Here is an 18,871-nt window from a genome sequence, read left to right on the forward strand (position 1 = left end):
TCTTATATATGTATGAATTCTTATACATATGAATTGAAAATATTTAGGCCTATTCATTTCATATTGTCTTTGTCTCTTTTTGCAAAAATTGATACTTTGCTTTTGCAACGAAGGTAGGGTATTGAAATAATCACCACCTGCTGGTTAGAAACAGAACTACATCTCTCGATATCTCTGGAGGCGGCTATGCAAGAATTTGGGGACGGCCTCTGGTCTCACCCACCCAACCGGGCATGCTGGAGGCTTGAATGGCACAGGCAGGTCTTCCTGCAGAGTCAGATGCTGCCTGGTTCTCTGAACTTCTGACAGGAAGTTCCACCCTGTCTCATGAAGAGAAAGCTGCCGGTGTGAGTGTCTCTGAGGGAGTGTATCTGTGTGTGTGTGTGTGTGTGTGTGTGGCTCTTTTTGGCCGTATCCTTTTAGACACACTTGTACTTACCCATATACATACACTTTTGCACTTTGGTGTCTTGTAAACAATAACTGGGATTATATTGCGCATACTTCATGTTTGTTTTTTTTAACTTAGCAATTAACTATGAATTACTTTTCAGGTCAGTAGATTTATGTGAAATCAGGGATCAGATCATAACAAGTTGCTTCCTGTCTTCCAAAATTTATCTCATTTACTTTCCTCAATTATAAAGCTAATGTATGTTTGTAATTGAAAGAAATCAAACAGACAGGTATGTATACGTGGAAAATGAAATGATCTGGCATCTTCCTCTTTTCATCCTGCTGAGCTATCCCTTGTTAATTCTGTAGATGCTTTTCTCAAATGTATATGTGCAATGTACGTGCAGATGCACAATATGGGTGAGCAGATTTTTTTGTACACACTTTTTTGTAAGAACAGAGTGACAGCTAACCTTATTACGCAATTTATCTTTTTTAGCTGAGGATAAAATTACCAGGACTTTTATTGGTAGGTGTATTGTTGTTGGATGTCTTTTCTTAAGTTTATTTGCATTCCTATAGTTTTCTATGAGATTTTTCGTTTTCATTTATTTATGTCTTTCCTGATTCAAGAGAGCTTCTGGTATACAAAGTATGTGTTGCAGTAAATGTGAATAATTTCCCTCTCCTTTTTCAGACACCTTTTAATCTTTAAATCTCATTGACTTTTATGATGGACTCATTTGCCATTGTCAATTCATTATCAAAGTTTTGAAGGAATGTTTTGAAAAGTGTTTATTGCTGAATTAAGGAATTAATCATGATTTTATTTTTCATACTGTTTCATAACTTCCATTCAAAGTAGAATTTGTTCATCTTGCCAAACGAATCGTTTTTTTCCCTTTGGAAAATAAAATTTAATTGGAGGCTCATGCCATCTGGTGGCCAAATGCAGAATTGCAGTTTGGTCTGAAAAGGGGGGGGTGGAGGGGGTGGAGAGGGGTGGAGGGGTTGGAGGGGAGTGGGAAGGCTTTCCCTGTGGAAGCCCTCTGGAGAAAACTTTCTGGGCTTTATATGGCACGGGAAGTATTAAGCGGCGATGCAGAGCCCATGGATATTAACTCCTGTGACAGGATGTTTTCTTTGGCCCTCCTCTCAAACAACAGAATGCATGTATGTGTGTGGTTATAAATATAAAGCTGTGTGTAAACTTTTTTAAAAAAAGATTTCTTTGAGTGAGGAGGGAAGGCAGAGGGAGTGGGAAGAGAGAGTCCCAAGCAGACTCTGCTACCCGATGTGTGCGCTCGATCCCATGACCCTGACATCACGACCTGAACTGAAACCAAGTGTCGGACACAACCAACTGCACCACCCCGGTGCCCCTGCGTGTAACTTTCTGATTTTATAGTATATTTAACACATTTAATGTCCAGAAATATATGTTTCAGCATTAGTTTGTTTGTTTGTGTTTGTTTATAGCATGAACAGGGGGAGGGGAAGAGGGAGAGGGAGAGAGAGAGGATCTCAAGCAGAGTCTGCGTTGAGTGTGGAGCCAGACGTGGGGCTTGATCTCACGACCCTGAGATCGTGACCTGAGCTGAAATCAAGAGCTGGATGCTTAACTGACTAAGCCACTCAGGCGCCCCAGCATTAATTTTGTAAATAAAAACACAGCTAGGTTTATCTTATGCTGTCATAATCTTATCTTAGTTATTTTATTAATTAAAAATCAGTGCACAGTGGTACCTGGGTGGTAGAGTTGGTTAAGCATCTGACTCTTGGTTTCGGCTCAGGTCGTGATCTCAGGGTCAATCGATGGAGCCCCATGTCAGGCTCCACGCTCAGTACTGCGTCTGCTTGGAGTTTCTCTCTCCCTCTGCTTTTGCCCCTTCCCCATGCTCTCTCTCTCTAAAATAAATCTTTTTAAAAAATCAGTGCACATGTACCCTGAAGCCCCTGGAAAAAAGAAGAAATATACATTTGTGTTCCCCTCTTCAAATTCTATGTGCCACCTCAAAATAACCAGGGTTTCTTCTTTTCTATGGCTAAATACACACACACCACCAGCAGTGCACAGGGTTCCCTTTTCTCCATATTTGCCAACATTTATTATCTCTTGTCTTTTAAAAAAAAGGATTTTATTCATTTACTTGAGCGAGCGAGCGAGCGAGCGAGAGAGAGAGCAGGAGTGGGGGAGGGGCAGGGCCAGAAGGGGCAGGAGAAGCAGACTCCCTGCTGAGCAGGGACCCCCCCCCCCCGCCCCCTCCGCCCAACACAGGGCTTGATCCCAGGACCCTGGGATCATGACCTGAGCTGAAGGCAAATGCTTAACCAACTGAGCCATATCTCTTGTCTTTTTCATGATAGCCATTCTAACAAGTGTGAGGTGATATATCACTGTAGTTTTGATTTGCATTTCCCTAAAGATTATTGATGTTGAGGACCTCTTCATGTATCTGTCAGCCATTTCTGTATGTTCTTTGGAGAAATGTCTATACAGGCCTTTGCTCATTTTTTAATTGGATTGCTTGCTGTTATTGAGCTGTGTGAGGTCTTTATATCTTTTGGATAGTAACCCCTTATATGATGTATGGGGTGTATGATATATGATTTGCAAAATTTCCTCCCATTCCGTAGGTTGACTTTTTATTTTGTTGTTGATCTTGTTTGTTGGTTTTTTTTTCTGTGCAGAAGCTTTTTAGTTTGATGTGGTTCCACTTGCTTATTTTTGATTTTGTTGCTTGCCCTTAAGGTGTCATACCCAAGAAATCATGGCCAAGATTCATGTCAAGGAACTTTCTTCTCTATATTTCTTTCTAGGAGTTTTATGGTTTTAGTTCTTACAAATGGTGTAACATAGAAGCCTAATTTTATTCTTTTACATGTAAATATCCAATTTTCCTGGCACCATTTATTGAAGAGATAGTTTATTCTCTATTGAGTATTCTTGGCTTGCTTGCCAAATATTAGTTTACTGTATGCGCTTGGCTTTATTTCTGGGCTCTCAATTCTTTCCTATTGATCTATGTGTCTGTTTTTAAGCCAATATCACGTAGTCTTGATTACTCTAGCTTTGTGATATAGCTTGAAATCAGGAAATGTGATGCCTCCCAGTTTGTTCTTCTTTCTCAGGGTTGCTTTGGTTATTCAGTGTCTTTTGTGGTTCCGTATAAATTTGAGGATTGTTTTTTTTTCCATTTCTGTAAAGAAAAATGCCATTAGAATCTTGGTAGGGATTGCATTGAATCTATAGATGACTTTGGGTAGTGTGGACATTTTAACAATATTAATTCTTTCCATCCACGAAACAGGATACCCTTTCCAATCATTTGTGTTCTTCAATTTCTTAAATCAATTTGTAGTTTTCAGTGTAGTGAGCTTTCACTTCCTTGTTTAAATGTATTCCTAAGTATTTTATTGTTTCTGGTGCTAGTGTAAATGAGATTGTTTCTTTTATGTTTTTTTGATTCAGATTTTTATTTAAATTCTAAGGAGAGAACATAAAGTGTAATGGTGGTTTCAGGAGTAGAATTTAGTGATTCGTCATTTACATATAACACCCAGTGCTCAACACAAGTGCCCTCCTTAACGTCCATCACCCATCCAGTCTGGCCCCTGCCCACGTCCCTTCCATCAACCCCACAGTTTTTCTCTATTGTTAGGAGTCTCTTATGGTTCGCTTCCCTCTCCTTTTCTCCCCCTTCCCCTATGTTCATCTGTTGTGTTTCTTAAATTCCACATATGAGTGAGATCATATGGTATTTGTTTTTCTCTGACTGACTTATTTCACTTAGCATAATACACTGTAGATCCATCCACATTGTTACAAATGGCAAGATTTCATTCTTTTTGATGGCTGGATAATAGTTTTCTCTATATATATCACTTTTTTTTTAAAAGATTGATTGATTTGAGAGAGAGTTGGGGGAGGGGCAGAGGGAGAGAATCTTTAAGCAGACTCCCCACTGAGCATGGAGCCACACATGGGCCTAGATCTCAAGAGTCACGAGTTCATGACATGAGCCAAAACCAAGAGTTGGATGCTCAACCGACTGAGCCATCCCGGTGCCCCTATGCCACTTCTTTATCCATTCATCAGTCGATGGACATTTGGGCTCTTTTCATAATTTGACTATTTTTAATGATGCTGCTGTAAACATCGGGGGTGCGTTGCCCTTTCAAACCTTGTAGTGCAATTGCTGGGTTGTAAGGTAGTTCTATTTTTAACTCAACCTCCATAATGTTCTCCACAGTGGCTGCATGACTTTGCATTCCCACCAACAGTATAAGAGGGTTCCCCTTTCTCCACATCCTCGCCAACATCTGTTGTTTCCTGTGTTGTTCATTTTAGCCATTCTGACAGGTGTGAGGTGGTATCTCATTGTGGTTTTGATTTGTATTTCCCTGATGATGAGTGATGTTGAGCATCCTTCCACGTGTCTGATGGCCATCTGGAGGTCTTCTTTGGAAGAATGTCTATTCATGTCTTCTGCCCGTTTCTTCACTGGGTTATTTGTTTTTTGGGTGTTGAGTTTGATAAGTTCTTTATAGACTTTGGATAATAACCCCTTATCAGATATGTCATTTGCAAAAATCTTCTCACATTCCATAGGCTGCTTTTTAGCTTTGTTGATTGTTTCCTTCACTGTGCAGAAGCTTTTTATCTTGATGAAGTCTCAATAGTTCATTTTTGCTTTTGTTGTAAATGGGGTTGTTTTCTTTATGTCTTTTCCAGATAATTCCCTGTTGGCCTATAGAAATGCTACCGATTTTTGTATATTAATTTTGTATCCTGCCGCTACTGAATTCATTGATTAGATCTAACAGTTTTGGGTAAAATCTTTAGGATTTTCTCTGTGTAAAATCATGTCATCTTCAAATTGAGATAATTTCACTTCTTCCTTTCCAATTCTGATGGCTTTTATTTCTTTTTAACACCTAATTGCTTTGGCAAGGACTTCTGGTACTATGTGGGGTAGAAGATGTCAAAGTGGGCACTTTTATCTTTTTCCTGATCTTTGAGAAAAAGCTTTTAACCTCTTGCCATTGAGAATGATGTTAGTGGTGGGCTTGTCATATACCGCCTTTGTTATGTTGAGGTCTGTTCCTTCTATAACTAATCTGTAAAGAGTTTTTATCATGCGCAGATGTTGGCATTTGTCAAAGGCTTTTTCTGCATCTATTGAGTGATCATGTAATTTTTTTTCTTTCATTCTATTAATGCAGTGTATCGCGTTTACTGATTTGCGTATGTTGAACCATCCTTGCATCCCAGGTATAAATCCCACTCGATCATGGTGAATTATCCTTTAATGTGCTGCTGGAATTGGTTTGCAAGCATTTTATTGGTATTGTTTGCATCTATATTCATCAAAGATATGGGCCTGTAGTTTTCTCTTCCGGTAGTGTCCTTTTCTAGTTTTGATATAAAGGTAGTGCTGGCCTCGTAAAATGAATTTGGGAATGTTCTTTCCTCTTCAATTTTTTGGAAGAGTTGGAGGAGGATTGACATTAATTTTTCTATAAAAGTTTGGTAAGATTCACCAGTGACACCATCTGGTCGTGAACTTTTCTTCATTGGGAGATTTTTTTTTTTTAATGGTCATCCAATCTTCTTATGAGTAATTGGTCTGTTCAGATTTTTAAAATTTCTTTCTGATTCCATCTTAGTAGGTTGTATGTTTCAAGAATTTTTCCATTTCTTCTGGGTTGTCCAGTTTGTTGGTGTATAGTTGTTCCTTCTTTTTCTTTTTTTTCCTTAATTAAGGAGTTGGCTCATGCTATTGTGGAACCTGGCAAGCCCCAAATCTGCAGGATAGGCTGGCAGGCTGGAGACCTAGGGAAGTGCTGCAGTTCAAATTTTGAAAGTGGTTTGCTGGCAGAGTTCCCTCTTCCTTCAGGGAGGTCAGTCTTTTCTCTATCCAGGCCTTCAGCTGGTTCGATGTGACCCACCCACATAATGAAGAGTAATCTGCTTTGCTCTAAGTCTACTGACTTAAATATTAATCTAATCCCAAGAAATTCTCATAGAAATATCCAGAATAATGTTTGACCAAGTATCTGGGTACCACAGTCTACCTAAGTTGACACATAAAATTAACCATCACAGCTGGGATCCTGTTACAACTGCAGAATTTCAGACCCTGCCACCCTGCCACAGACACTCACCCTCCCTGACCCCCAGAAATCATGCCATCCTACCATGACATTACCACCTTTCTCTGATGCAGGTTAGGGTGCTAAGAACAGCCAGACACCATTTCTCCCTGCTTTATTTTATTTCGGTAGGGGTGTGAGACAGTGTCTAATCTTGTATGATCTAGGGCCAAGGCTTCTGCCCTTGGTTATGGTCACTGAAGGGGTGATGTGTTCACATCCGATGACTGACTTTCCAGCACAGGGGTTACGGGGTGGTAGAATCATAAGGAGCAGTGCTTGAAGAGAAAGTCTCTGATCGTTAGAGAAATGGTACCATTAAAGCCTTATGAGCAGGCACATAGGATAAATAGAATCCGTATTGAGAAAGATAAGCAGCAGTTACACACTAGAGCTAGGGGGTGGAGTTTCCAGGCAGGGATCCTAGGGATAAGGGTATCTGTTCAGAGCAAGATCTGGGACAAAGTGTTGGGAGCAGAGTAGCACACTGGAGTCAGAGGGATTTTTAGGAAAAGCACAGAAGTTAGTTGGAGATAGAAAAAGTCATCATCAAGGCCACTCTCCTGGAGTTCCTGCAGCTGCTCCCGGGGTTCCTTCCCCACAGAGGTTCCTGGGCCCTGATGGGGTACGGGAAGGGGTCCTCCACCCATCCCCAATAGCAGCCTCTGTGAGAAGGGCATCTCGTTGGAGGTGTCCATAAACTTGATGCCTTTGTACCATGGGACCGAGGGAATTGGGAGAATCGGCAGGAGAATGAGTCACTGGAAGACCATGGCATCTGATCTAGCTAGGGAAGGAGGCCAAGGATGTGGAAACCTAATGATGTAGATGTGATGATGTAGAGAGAGGCAGTAAAGGGGCCATGCAATGGGTTCTGTGGTCAGACAGCTCGGAGAGCCTAATTTGAGCCAGACACTGCAATTGCTCGCTAACATGTGAGACTGCCTCTGTTTCTCACGGTGCAGGCTCTGTTCTCTGGGTGAGGAGGCTGAGACTTGTCTTTGATCACTGAGGCACTACATGGAATAGCATGGAATTACTCCTTCTGTAATGGCAATTATTCCCTTAGTTCATATTTCTAAGCAATTCACACACCCCTATATGGATTCCTTGGGTAAATGTACATAAAGAACTGAAAAGTGGCAAGTGGTAGGAAATGACTTATGTGAGACCTGCCAGTACAGGCATAATTTGTAAACCGGAGATACCTCGCCTGTGCCATCACTTACAGGATGGTAACGTGAAATTTGGTACTGCTAGTATTTTAATTTCAAAAATTCTGCCTGCTTGTGGTCTACAGTCCAAACGTTACAGAAGTGTGGGAAATAAATTGCACAAGCTTCCCTTTCAAATCTTGCCTGCGATTCTGAACTGCCAATTGCTGATCATTGAGAAAGGTCCCACAGAACCGACCATAATGTGAGATTCCGTGCTATTGTTGTTTGTCTGGAAGCGAAACTAAATGTCTGAACCCCCTCAAGCACACGGACACAGAGCACCCTTGTCAGCTCTCTGAGAAATGCACGGGGCAAACAGGCTGACCCTCACTCCCAGGTGCTAAAGTGAGATCCCTCCCACAGTGCACCTTCAGAGAGGGGAGAGGAGTACAGTGGATGGATAGGAAGACAAATGCAAGCAAGCATGGTGAGAGGTGTGGAAAGGCCCATTTCCCATTCACCCGTGTGCAAGTCATAAAATTGTTGACGGTATGCCTTTGAATGCATTCAAATGATTAGGAATAAGAAGTAAATAGAGGTGAGTCCTCATCTTCCTTCCTTCTACTGCCCTAACTAGCTAGTAGGCAGCCCTTGCAAAGCCCCTATTTGTTCCTGGTTACACGCCTGCTTTTGCAGGCCTCCAGGAAGAGCATTTGACTGAGTGACACTATTTCCAAGGCCAATCCCTGGAAGCAGTGTGTGTCCTTTATCATCAGAATTTATTGACATACTACCTATGGAGCCAAACCTGTGTACCTGCCGGGAACTGCCAGGGTGAATAATGTCGGGGAGAGAACAGGGCCTTTCCGTCCTGGACTCACTGGCTCATGGTTGGGAGAAGGGCGGTCCAGGACACACAACATACAACATGCAACACAACTCTTTATTATGAACATAAACGGCAATCATGAGTGGGGAGAATACATGGAACAACTGATCCTTCAGGTGGTTATGTTACCTGGCCTGCAAGGTAATTTTGATTTCTCTTGGTCAGTCAGGCCTCCAACCCCAGTCATGGGCATGGCCTCAGGCTGGAGAAAAGAGAAACAATGATGACGTGGACATCCAAGGCTTCTTTTAGGCGATTTGCTTGAAGGCCTCCTCTGGGATCTTGCCCTCGTTCTGGAGGGAAGGAGTTGGGACATCAGAAGAGCCAGATTCGGAGTTTCATTCGTTCATCATTTCATTCATTCCCTCCACCTGAAGGCCCAGAAACGCCCATCTGTAGCCTGCTTAATGATTCCTAGACCTCACCTTGAGCATCATGAAGACCTGACCAGCTCTGGTGTAGTTCCACTCGTTGTCCTGAAGGCACCTGGCGTGGGAGAACAGGTGATCTCGGTTAGTACCATAGTACAGACATGCTGACCATGTGATGCTAAATCTGTGCCACTTTTTTGCTGGGATGCATGTACCTGTATGAACGCTACGTGCAATGATGAAGAAAGACCTAGTGAAAATGTCTATCGCTGCCATTCATCCCCACTAGAATTCAAAAAAGAAAAATAGACCTTTCCAAAACAACAAGGGAACTTAATATATATTGATAAAGAAAGACATTCAAGAAAACAAATGGAGGGGCGCCTGGGTGGCACAGCGGTTATGCGTCTGCCTTTGGCTCAGGGCGTGATCCCGGCGTTCTGGGATCGAGCCCCACATCAGGCTCTTCCGCTATGAGCCTGCTTCTTCCTCTCCTACTCCCCCTGCTTGTGTTCCCTCTCTCGCTGGCTGTCTCTATCTCTGCCGAATAAATAAATAAAATCTAAAAAAAACAAATGGGAAATTTTAAAGTACAAGTTTCCAATCATTTTTATTGAGGTATAATGCACATACCATTTTATTATTTTTATGCACATACCATTCTAAAGTGTACAATTCAGTGTTTTCTTAGTATAGTCACAAGATTGCACAACCTTCACCATTACCTAATTCCCAAATAATTTTATCACCTAAAAAAACCTCCTTCAACATTAGAGATGACTCTCTATTCCTCCCGTTTCCCCAGACCCTGGAAACTACTAATCTGCTTTTGGTCCCTGTGGATTTGCCTATGCTGGGCATGTCATATAAATGGAATCAAACAAATGTGTGACCTTTTGAGGCTGGCTTCTTTCACTTAGCATGCTTTCAAGGTTCATCCGTGGCATGGCTTATATCAGAACTGTATTCTTTTTTATGACTGAATAATATTCTACCATGTGCATGTACCAGATTTGTTTATCCATTCATCAGCTAAAGCACATTTGGGTTGTTTCCACTTTGGGGCTATTATGAGTAATGCTGCTATGAACATTCCCGCAGAGGTTTTAGAGTGAACATGTTTTCATTAGATACTTGGGCGTGGAATTACTGGGTCATAGGGTAACTCCATAGTCAACATTTTGGGGAACTGCCAAAATGTTTTCCCCCAACCACTGCTCCATTTTTATTCTCATCAATAATACATAAGCTCTCTAATTGCTCCACATCTGCACCAACACTTGTTATCATTCATTTTATTGATGAAAGCCATCCCAGTGGGTGTGAAGTGGTAACTCATGGTGGTTTTAACCTGCACTCCCTTAATGACTAATGGTGCTGAGAAGTTTCTCATGTGCTCCTTGGCCCCTTGTATATCTTTTGGGAGAAATGTCTATTCAGAGCCCCTTTCCACTTTTTTGAATTGGGTTGTTTGTCCTTTTGCTGTTGAGCTGCAAGGGTTCTTCATATATTCTTGTCAGATATGTGATTTGCAAATATTTTCTCCCATTCCTTTGGCAGGAGTTTTACTCTTTTTGATAGTGTCCATTGGTGTACAACAGCTTTTTAATTTTGATGAAGCCCAATTTATCTATCTTTTCTTTGGTTGCTCGTGCTTTTGGTGTCATATATAAGAAACACTTGCCTAACTAATGAAGACTTACACCTATGTTGGCTTCTATGGTTTTTATAGTTTTAGCTCTTAACCTTTAGATCTTTGATCCATTTAGAGTCTATGTGTGTACAGGATGTGAATCTGGGGTCAAAATTCATTGTTTTACATGTGGATATCCAGTTGTCCCAGTACCATTTGCTGAAAAGACCATTTTTTTTCTAACAGATTTTTTTTTCAGCACTCTCATTGACAATCAATTGACCGTAAATGTGAGGGTTTATTTGTGGACTCTCAGTTCTACTCTCTTGATTCATGCACTGTCTGTATGCCTGCACCACATAGTCCTGATTACTGTACCTTTGTAGCAAGTTTTGAAATTAGGAAGTGTGAGTCCTCTAACTTTGTTCTTTTCTTTCGAGACTGTTTTGGTGCACTTACGTATGAAGTTTAGGATAACCTTGTCAATTTTTGCAGAGCAGGATTTTGACAGGGATTGTGTTGAATCTGTAGATTGCTCTACTGCCATCTTAACAATATTAAGCCATTTAGCAATATTCCACCCCATGGAAATGGGGTGTCTTTCCATTTATTTAATTTTTTTCAACAATGTGTTATGGATTTCAGAGTATAAGATTTGTGCTTCTTTTGTTACATTTGTTTCCAAATATTTTACTACTTTGATGCTATTGTAAATGGGCTTGTTTTCTTAATTTCATTTTTGGACTGCTCATTGCAAGTACATAGAAATGCAAATGAGTTTTGTACATTGGTCTTTTATCCTGTAACCCTGCTGAGTTTATTAGTTCTAGTAGCTTTTTGGTGGCATCTTTCAGATTTTCTATATATAAGACAATGTCATTGAGCATTATACTATTTTTTTTAATCCTTCACATATATAATAGTATGATACCTTTTCCATGGGCTGGCTTTCTTTCTTTCTTTCTTTCTTTCTTTCTTTCTTTCTTTATTGGAAGCGAACTATCCAAAATGTTACTTTTCCAAATTCCCTGCGAGTTTCTTTGATTCACACTCCTACTCCACCCAAGCGCTGTCCCAACTCACCCTTCTTCCCATGCATACCCAGCACTCACTTCTGAGACCACTCGAGTTTCATCCCAGACTGAGTGGAAAAAGCATGCACCATTTCCTGCTGCTCCTGGGAGAGGGTGGGCATGGTACTGGAGGTCAGTGTAGGCTCTTGGTTGGAGAATGCACTCCGAGTCTCATTGGGGGTGGCATCTCTCACAAACAGCTCATCATTCACGATGCATAGACTGAAGGGAAAATGGGCCCTCAGACAAGTGGATGAATGTACAACTCCACATCCCCAACAATGATCCTGCTCCCACTGCCATTTGGCAACCAGATTCCTTCCATACCCCTACTGTGCCTGCCCCCCCCCATACCCAGATTCCTGGGCTGGTGCCTCCACCCCTCCCACAGAGCCCACCTTTGCAGGGACTGTCTACCAACCTCACTAGATGTGTACTTAACCTGCAACCCAGGGATGATTTTACACCCACATTCATCCCTTACAATAGCCCAAGGGAATGGATGGTCTAATACCCATTTTCCAAGGAAGACAATGAATCACAGAGAGGTCATGTGACTTAACCAAGATCACACACACCCAGAGAGTGCTGGGGTCAAGAAGAGAACCCAGTGCTAACTCCAGAGCCCATGCTCTTAACCACCAGACCAGACTGCTCCTTGGAGCTACCTGTTGGCTTTCCACAATACTGAGAAAACCAAGATGTCTTCACCACCATGCTCCCACACCCCTGAGCCCAGCCTGGGATGAGCATTCCCACCTACAATGTAGCACTCACCTGGAATTGCTGGCAGGGGTGGCGATGAAGGTCCGGGTGAAGGCACGAACAGAACCCTGAGACTTTCCTTCCACTTCAACAACAAGCAACAATACCCCCTTAGAGTCACACATGCTTCACATGCCCACACAGTGTTCCCCAGTCAACGTCTGACTTGATACTCATGCTGAAGGGAACAATTGTTCACTGGGAGTTGGGGTGTCTGGTATGGGGATGGCAAAAGTAGGCACAGTCTGCTCCCAGTTACAAGGCCTCTACTATGTGATAAGAGCTGTGACAACCACTTCACATGTTCATTCAATTCATTTTTCACAGCTGCCTGAGAGGTGGGTATTATTAGCCCCATTTTGCAAGTGAGGAAACTTAGAGGTTCAGTAACCACCTCAAGTGGTTCTCAGAATAAGATCTGGGATGACAGCCATGAAACTCCACAGACGGTGTCCCTAATGCCCAAGCTGTGTGGGGCAGACAGGCATAGACCCAGTCCAGACCAGGATGGTTTGGGGACAGCATGGAGGCAGGAGAATACAGAGGGAATAAGAATAGAAGGGAAGGCATCAGGGGAGCCTGGGACAGTTCTGAGAGGGAGCCCAGCCAGTGGGGAGGGAGCAGTAGGGCATCTGGGGAGGGGCTCTATGCACACTCACCTTCCTTGAACACCCCGTTGACAGAGAAGCAGAGCATCTTCTCCTGAAAGGGAAGAGCCCGGGTGCTAAGTCACCTAAATTTCCTACCCACCTGTGGCTTTCTGGGGCTGCCCTTGGGAGGAAGCAGGTGCTCACCGTCTGGAACCATATGTCCACGAAGAAGGAGCTGAGGTCGTGCTGTGTTTTGGGCAGCACACAGAGGGAGAACACGATGTCACGTTTTGTACGATTCAGTGGCTGAACACACAGGTCTGTGGGGGAGGAGAAGCAAGCGAAGGTCAGGGGTTGCCAGACCCTGGGCCCTATAATACCCCTGCACACCCCCTTTCTCTGCCCAATCTTCCTCATCACACACGCACAGGGGTCCTTGGGCTTCTTCATATTCCTGCTTTCCTTGAAGTACTCGCACAAGCTGCTTCTGGCAGAGAAAGAGAAACAGAAGGTGTTGGTCTGGCCAGTGGGGGTGTTTCCAGGAGCTGCCCTGTGTCCACTGGGGAGCCACAGGGCCCAGGAGCAGAGTCTGAGCTTTGCTACTCACGGGGCTGGGTCCTCCGGGTTGAAGGGAATGGCCAGGGAGAAGCAGGCCTCATCGTGGTAGGCACCAAGGAGACCCTGACGGTCTCCAGAATCGTAGATCATATAGTACCTGTGGGACAGTAATGAGGAGAGTCTAACTCTGTGGTCTGGACCCCAAATGAGATTTCAAGACCCAGTCAGCAGTCCTGAGCTTGGGTGGCCTCACCCATCCTAGCCATCCCCTTCCCCAGATTCCCAGGAGTACTTACTGCTGCAGGAATTGCAGGACTAGACTCTTCAGTGTATCAGATCCTTTGTAGCTTTCCTGGAATCAAAAGACATTTGAGACTATGTGGCTGATAAAGCCTCCTTTGTAATACCCCAAATGCTGTTTGATCAATTTTCCCTCACCTTGCAGGGCTTTATCAAGGAGGGTGTGTCAGTATCCATGATAACTGGTGGTGATAACTCCTGGCCATCCTGGAGAAGGGAAGAAGTCAGCAGTGGAGACCAGGGAGGTGGCCCTGGATGATCAGGGGTAAAGATGAGCCCAGGAGAGGGTGCGGGTCAGAGGTTAAGTATGAAAGGGCACTGGAAATTACATGGACAAGATTACCGTGGGTGTCTTCATCATGAGTTCCTGAAAGTATTTACTATTATATGCAACTTTTGTCTCTCTCTCTCTCTCTCTCTGTGTGTGTGTGTGTGTGTGTGTGTGTGTAGACATTTTCCCAGAAAGCATATTCATATCTTTTTCAGGAGTCCTGGTCACCTAAAATAGTTAAGGGTCTGACACAAACATGTAATCTAGGCAAGACCCAAAGTGCTTGAGGGCAGGTGTGGAGGTGATCAGTGTTAGTAAGAGACAATGATGAATGTAGGCACTTACCAGGCGCGACAACATAGGGAAACAATCCCTGATGGCACTGTCCAAAATCAAAAATAGAAAGAAGTGACTGATAGGTCAGGGTTGCAAAGCCTCCCGCCTTCCCTTTTCCTCCCTTCCCTCCCTCTCCTTTCCACTGGGTAGCTCCCACCTAGACGGCTTTGACTCCCTTCTTCAGTGCCACAAGAAGCAACATTTGGAGCCCAGGCTCCAGGGCTGCCTTCCCCTCCCTGCCTCCCTTCCTTCTAAATCCTTACTGAAGACTCCAGAGAGAAGAGGGAATGGAGCGGGAGCCCAGCGCTCTGCTACCCCACTAGGGGTCCAGCATGTTGCAGGACCACAGTACTCCCCAGGGATGGCCCAGGATGCTGGGACGGGGAAGTGAGTGAGGCAAGGCCCAGGAGGCAGGGAGGGAGAGTGAGGGGGATGAAGACAGAAGAAGGAATGAAGGTAGGAGGGGAGAGGTGGGAGAGACATAGGGGAACAAGGACAAAGGAGGAAGAGAAGGCAAAGCAAAAGGAAGGGAAAGAAGCTCTACCATGGTGGTGGGGATGAGGAGGAAGAGAGAGGAAGGGGGAAATGGCTCCCTGGCTGCAGTCTTTTCCTTCATCTGCCCTGGCTGGCCCTGGCGCCTGAGGTAGGAATGGAAAACATGCAGGTGTTGGGCTGGGGGCCCACCGCATGCTGGTTGAACCTTTGTCAACTGTGTGAGCTCAGTCTGAGGCGGGCATGGGAAATGAGCCAGCCACGGGGCAGGAGACCTTCCCCAGAGGGAGTACAGGGTCAACCCCAGGTCAGCATGGAGCTGAGGGTCTGTGGCCCCCTCGCGATCACCGCCTTCCCTCCTGATGGCCCCAGTGCACCTGTGCCTGTCTCAGTCGGTTCCTAGCCTGAGGAATCATACCTGTGCTGGGCTACCCAGGGCTTCTCTGTAGGACCAGTTGGGATGATGTGACGTGTGGAGGGAAGGGAGAGAAAGTGTCTCTGAGAGGCTGGTCCTTCTGTCTCCTCAAGCACCTCTGTCCTCTGCCTTCCATTCCTGCCTCAGGAAGCCCTCTGCTCACTGGCAGTCATCCATTTCTGGCCCCCTGACTCAGGGAACCCTGGTTTCTCCCAAGGAGGGCCCTGATCCTGGCACTGGGTCAGAGGAATGGATGTCATAATAGCAGGTCCCTAGGACCCTGGCACTCAGCATGGGGCAGGAAAGCCACCATGGCAGCCTGAGATTAGAGAGGGCAACCCTTTTGGAGTAAGGGAAGGAGGTCCCCTCTCAGAATAAGGGAGGGAAACCCCATCTGAGCAGGGAGTTAAGAAGGTCTGTCTCAGCATGGGGCCATGGGCTGGAGGACCCTTCTCAGTCCAGGGCATCAACATCTGGCTCAAGGCTGGTCACTCCTGGTCCTGGTGAGGAGGAGGAGCCCTGCTTCCTGGAGCACACACTCTTGTTGGGCATTCTAAAGAACACTGAATGCATAAGAAGGGCACTTGATGAAATGAGCACTGGGTGTTATATGCCACTGATGAATCACTAAATTCTGTCCCTGAAAATAATAATACACTAAATGTTAACTAAATTGAATTTAAATAAAAAAAATTTTTAAAAGATCGTTTTTAAAAAAATTAAACAAACAAACTAACAAAGAATACTGACTGCAGAAAGGTGGACATAGACCCCAGACCAGGAGAAGAGGTGAGCAGGTCAGAGGAAAGAAACTCCTTACAAGTGAAGGACACAGAGAGAGAAGGTGGGACCATGGTCCTTCTAGAGGATGAAGGTTGCAGCTTCCTGCATACATGCATTCTCAGGGACAGTTCAGGCTCCCAGGATCAAAGGTTCCTAGGAAGTGTGAGAGGTGTTCACACTGACCTTATGTAGGTGGACTGGTCTGGAAAGGTATCACACAAGGGGTTCCCTTCTAGCCAAAGCTCTTCAAGATCCAGCCCTTTCATCTTGTTTAACTCCCACACCAAGTGCAGCTGAGAAATATGGAGAAGAAACTGGCAAGGGGTCCCAGGGAAAGAGAGACACACAGGCCCCTGCACCCCCAGCCCCCACCTTTCCACACTGGTACCTTCTGTTGCCTCCTGTCATCACTCTGATGAGCACTACCACCCACTGTCAACCCCAACTTTGATCTGGCTCCCTCTTCTCACCTCATTTTTGGAGAGGTTCAGGATCTTGACTGTGGGGACCATCTCTATAATGTCAGACAGGCCATCCAGCTTGTACAGTTTGTTGTTGCTCAAGTTCAAGGACAACAGCTGTTGGTGAAGAAGAGTTAGAGTGACAGTTACTGTCTAGAACCTCAGAGACAAATCTGTCCTCCACCCCATGAGTTCCACCCCCTACCATTAATAACAGCACTGGGCCTAAGGCCTCACCTTGGGGTAATTCTCTTCAATGATCTGCAGAGTGGCAGCCATGCAGTTTCTTCGATTCAGGATTATATCTATATCATGGCCCACCAAGTCTTCAGGAAGCCGAGAGGAGGCAATCAGAAGTCTGAGAGGGGTCCAGGGCCAGCACCAACTCCTCCCCACGTCGCCAACCCTCAGTCTCCCTCCCAGGCAGATCCCTATGCCCTCACCTGCCCTAGAATTACTGCTGTCAAGTGTACCTGGGTCAAAGCGGAGACACTGGAGGTCAAGAGCTTGCTGGGAGACGTCATAGCGTTTGTTCATGGTCAGCTGCAGAGAGAGGTGGAGAGAGCCACTGGGAGGCTCTGGTGGGGACAGGGAAACCAGGGGCTGGAGGAAGAAGAGGTGGGTCTGGGTGTGGGCACACAGTGGGCTTTGAGCCTGCATTACCTTTAACTGCTCCATTTGTTCTGGTTCCAACTTATACCGCACAGAGTAGGGTACAGTAGAGGGATTGACAAAGATAGATATCTGCAGGAAGGAGAGGTGGGGTAAGCATCAGGAACTCTCATTCTAAAGAAGACAACCAGCCCCTGCCCTGTCCTCCTGCCCTGGGACTAGGTAGAGGTAATGCCCTCAACACATACCTTTCGGTTCTCCTCGTCACAAATCTTGTAGCTGACATCCTTCAATGCAGAGGCAGTGTCAACATCCTGGACAAAGAACCGAGCCTGGTTTTTCACGTAGTGAAACTGCAGGAGGGGGAGGCAACAATAATTTTGGAGAATAGAGTCTTCCTGCTCAGTGGGCTCCCCCCGCCCCCACTTCCCTGTGCCCACTCATCTGGCTTCACCATCCTCTCTTACATCCACTGGAGTGAAGGGGACACTGCAAAAGCTCTGGATTGAACTCATTAGCCATGTCTTGTCATACTTTCTCCCATAGGGAATCTAAAGGTGAAAAGAAGGGATGGGAGTAAGGAGAGATAACAGAGACTTAAAGCTGCAAAACAGACCGAACAGCATTCTTGTCTGACCCTCTACTGAGCTTTAGAGGGGTTCGAAAGAAGGGAGCACTGGCATTACTTCTTATTTTTGTGCCAAATATGGATTTCCTAGACCCTCCAATGGAAACAAATCTCCATTGGAAAGCTCTCCTCCAAATAATTGACGTAAGGTTGTTTAATGTGGTCTTCCTTTTTCACAAGGTTCCAGGGTATTCTATCTAATGCAGGCCTTGCCAAGACACTCACGGTGATCTTGAACCAGCTCCCTGGGGTTCCATCTTGTGTGTTCTCCCCCATTTCTCTCCTCAGAGTTTTTCTATCTCTCCACACGGTAATATGCATATGGCCTTCATTTTGCCATTTCACTCTCCTCTTGTCGTGCCGCGTGCTATAGGGAGCGCTGTGAAGGGGAAGTGGAGAGGAGGAGGGTGGCCATAAATGCTAAGAAAGTCTTCTTCTATACACCCTCACCTCTCTGTCACCAGGACTACAGTTAGGATTGCTTAACCATTATTCCACTTCCGGCATTCTTCAGTTTTCCAGTGAGAGAAGAAAAAGAAGACCAGGGAGCGTGAAAGACTCGCACCGTCCCAGGGGCTGCTACATGCAAAACAGTCTGCCCAGTCACTTACTGTCTTACTTGGGGCTCCTCCTGGACATCCCTCATCAACACATTTCCATCATCCTCCTGGAGGTGTGAAGGCTGAGGCTCATATCCACCACGTTCATAAGGAGGGCTCCTCTTGCCAAAATTACCTCGGAAAGAACTCCAAACTTTCTTTCTTCCTTGAGGTGAGCTACCACCATCATTGTATTCTCAAAGAGGAAACAAAAATACAAGTTTGAAGGCACATCAGTGGTCCACTTACCGTGTACCACATCTTAGGCTAACACCATGGTAGGGCAAGCAAAGTGTCAACCTGCCCTGAGGGTCCAGTCCCCCAAACCCCAGAAAGGAAACTCCTCCTCTTGTCCAGATACGAGAGCCTTATTTGACAGATGGCAC

General features: G+C 44.9%; 1 protein-coding gene across 1 annotated transcript; it reads right to left on the reverse strand.

The window, feature by feature from the left end:
* Nucleotides 1–8,846: 8,846 nt before the first annotated feature.
* On the reverse strand, nucleotides 8,847–18,670 carry LOC130544108 (nuclear RNA export factor 2-like). The gene is made up of 20 exons (XM_057314195.1): nucleotides 18,498–18,670; nucleotides 18,112–18,265; nucleotides 17,726–17,809; nucleotides 17,507–17,611; nucleotides 17,310–17,390; nucleotides 17,120–17,189; nucleotides 16,884–16,972; nucleotides 16,656–16,763; nucleotides 16,369–16,478; nucleotides 14,505–14,541; nucleotides 14,027–14,095; nucleotides 13,885–13,940; nucleotides 13,638–13,745; nucleotides 13,459–13,517; nucleotides 13,235–13,350; nucleotides 13,100–13,142; nucleotides 12,453–12,525; nucleotides 11,715–11,897; nucleotides 9,024–9,084; nucleotides 8,847–8,891 (listed from the first exon to the last, which is right to left on the reverse strand). The coding sequence occupies exons 1-20, from the start codon at nucleotides 18,530–18,532 to the stop codon at nucleotides 8,847–8,849; spliced, it is 1,686 nt and encodes a 561-aa protein (XP_057170178.1). The 5' UTR covers nucleotides 18,533–18,670.
* Between the last annotated feature and the right edge of the window lie 201 nt (nucleotides 18,671–18,871).

Source organism: Ursus arctos, chromosome X, assembly GCF_023065955.2.
Source record: "Ursus arctos isolate Adak ecotype North America chromosome X, UrsArc2.0, whole genome shotgun sequence".
Classification (NCBI taxonomy): domain Eukaryota; kingdom Metazoa; phylum Chordata; class Mammalia; order Carnivora; family Ursidae; genus Ursus; species Ursus arctos.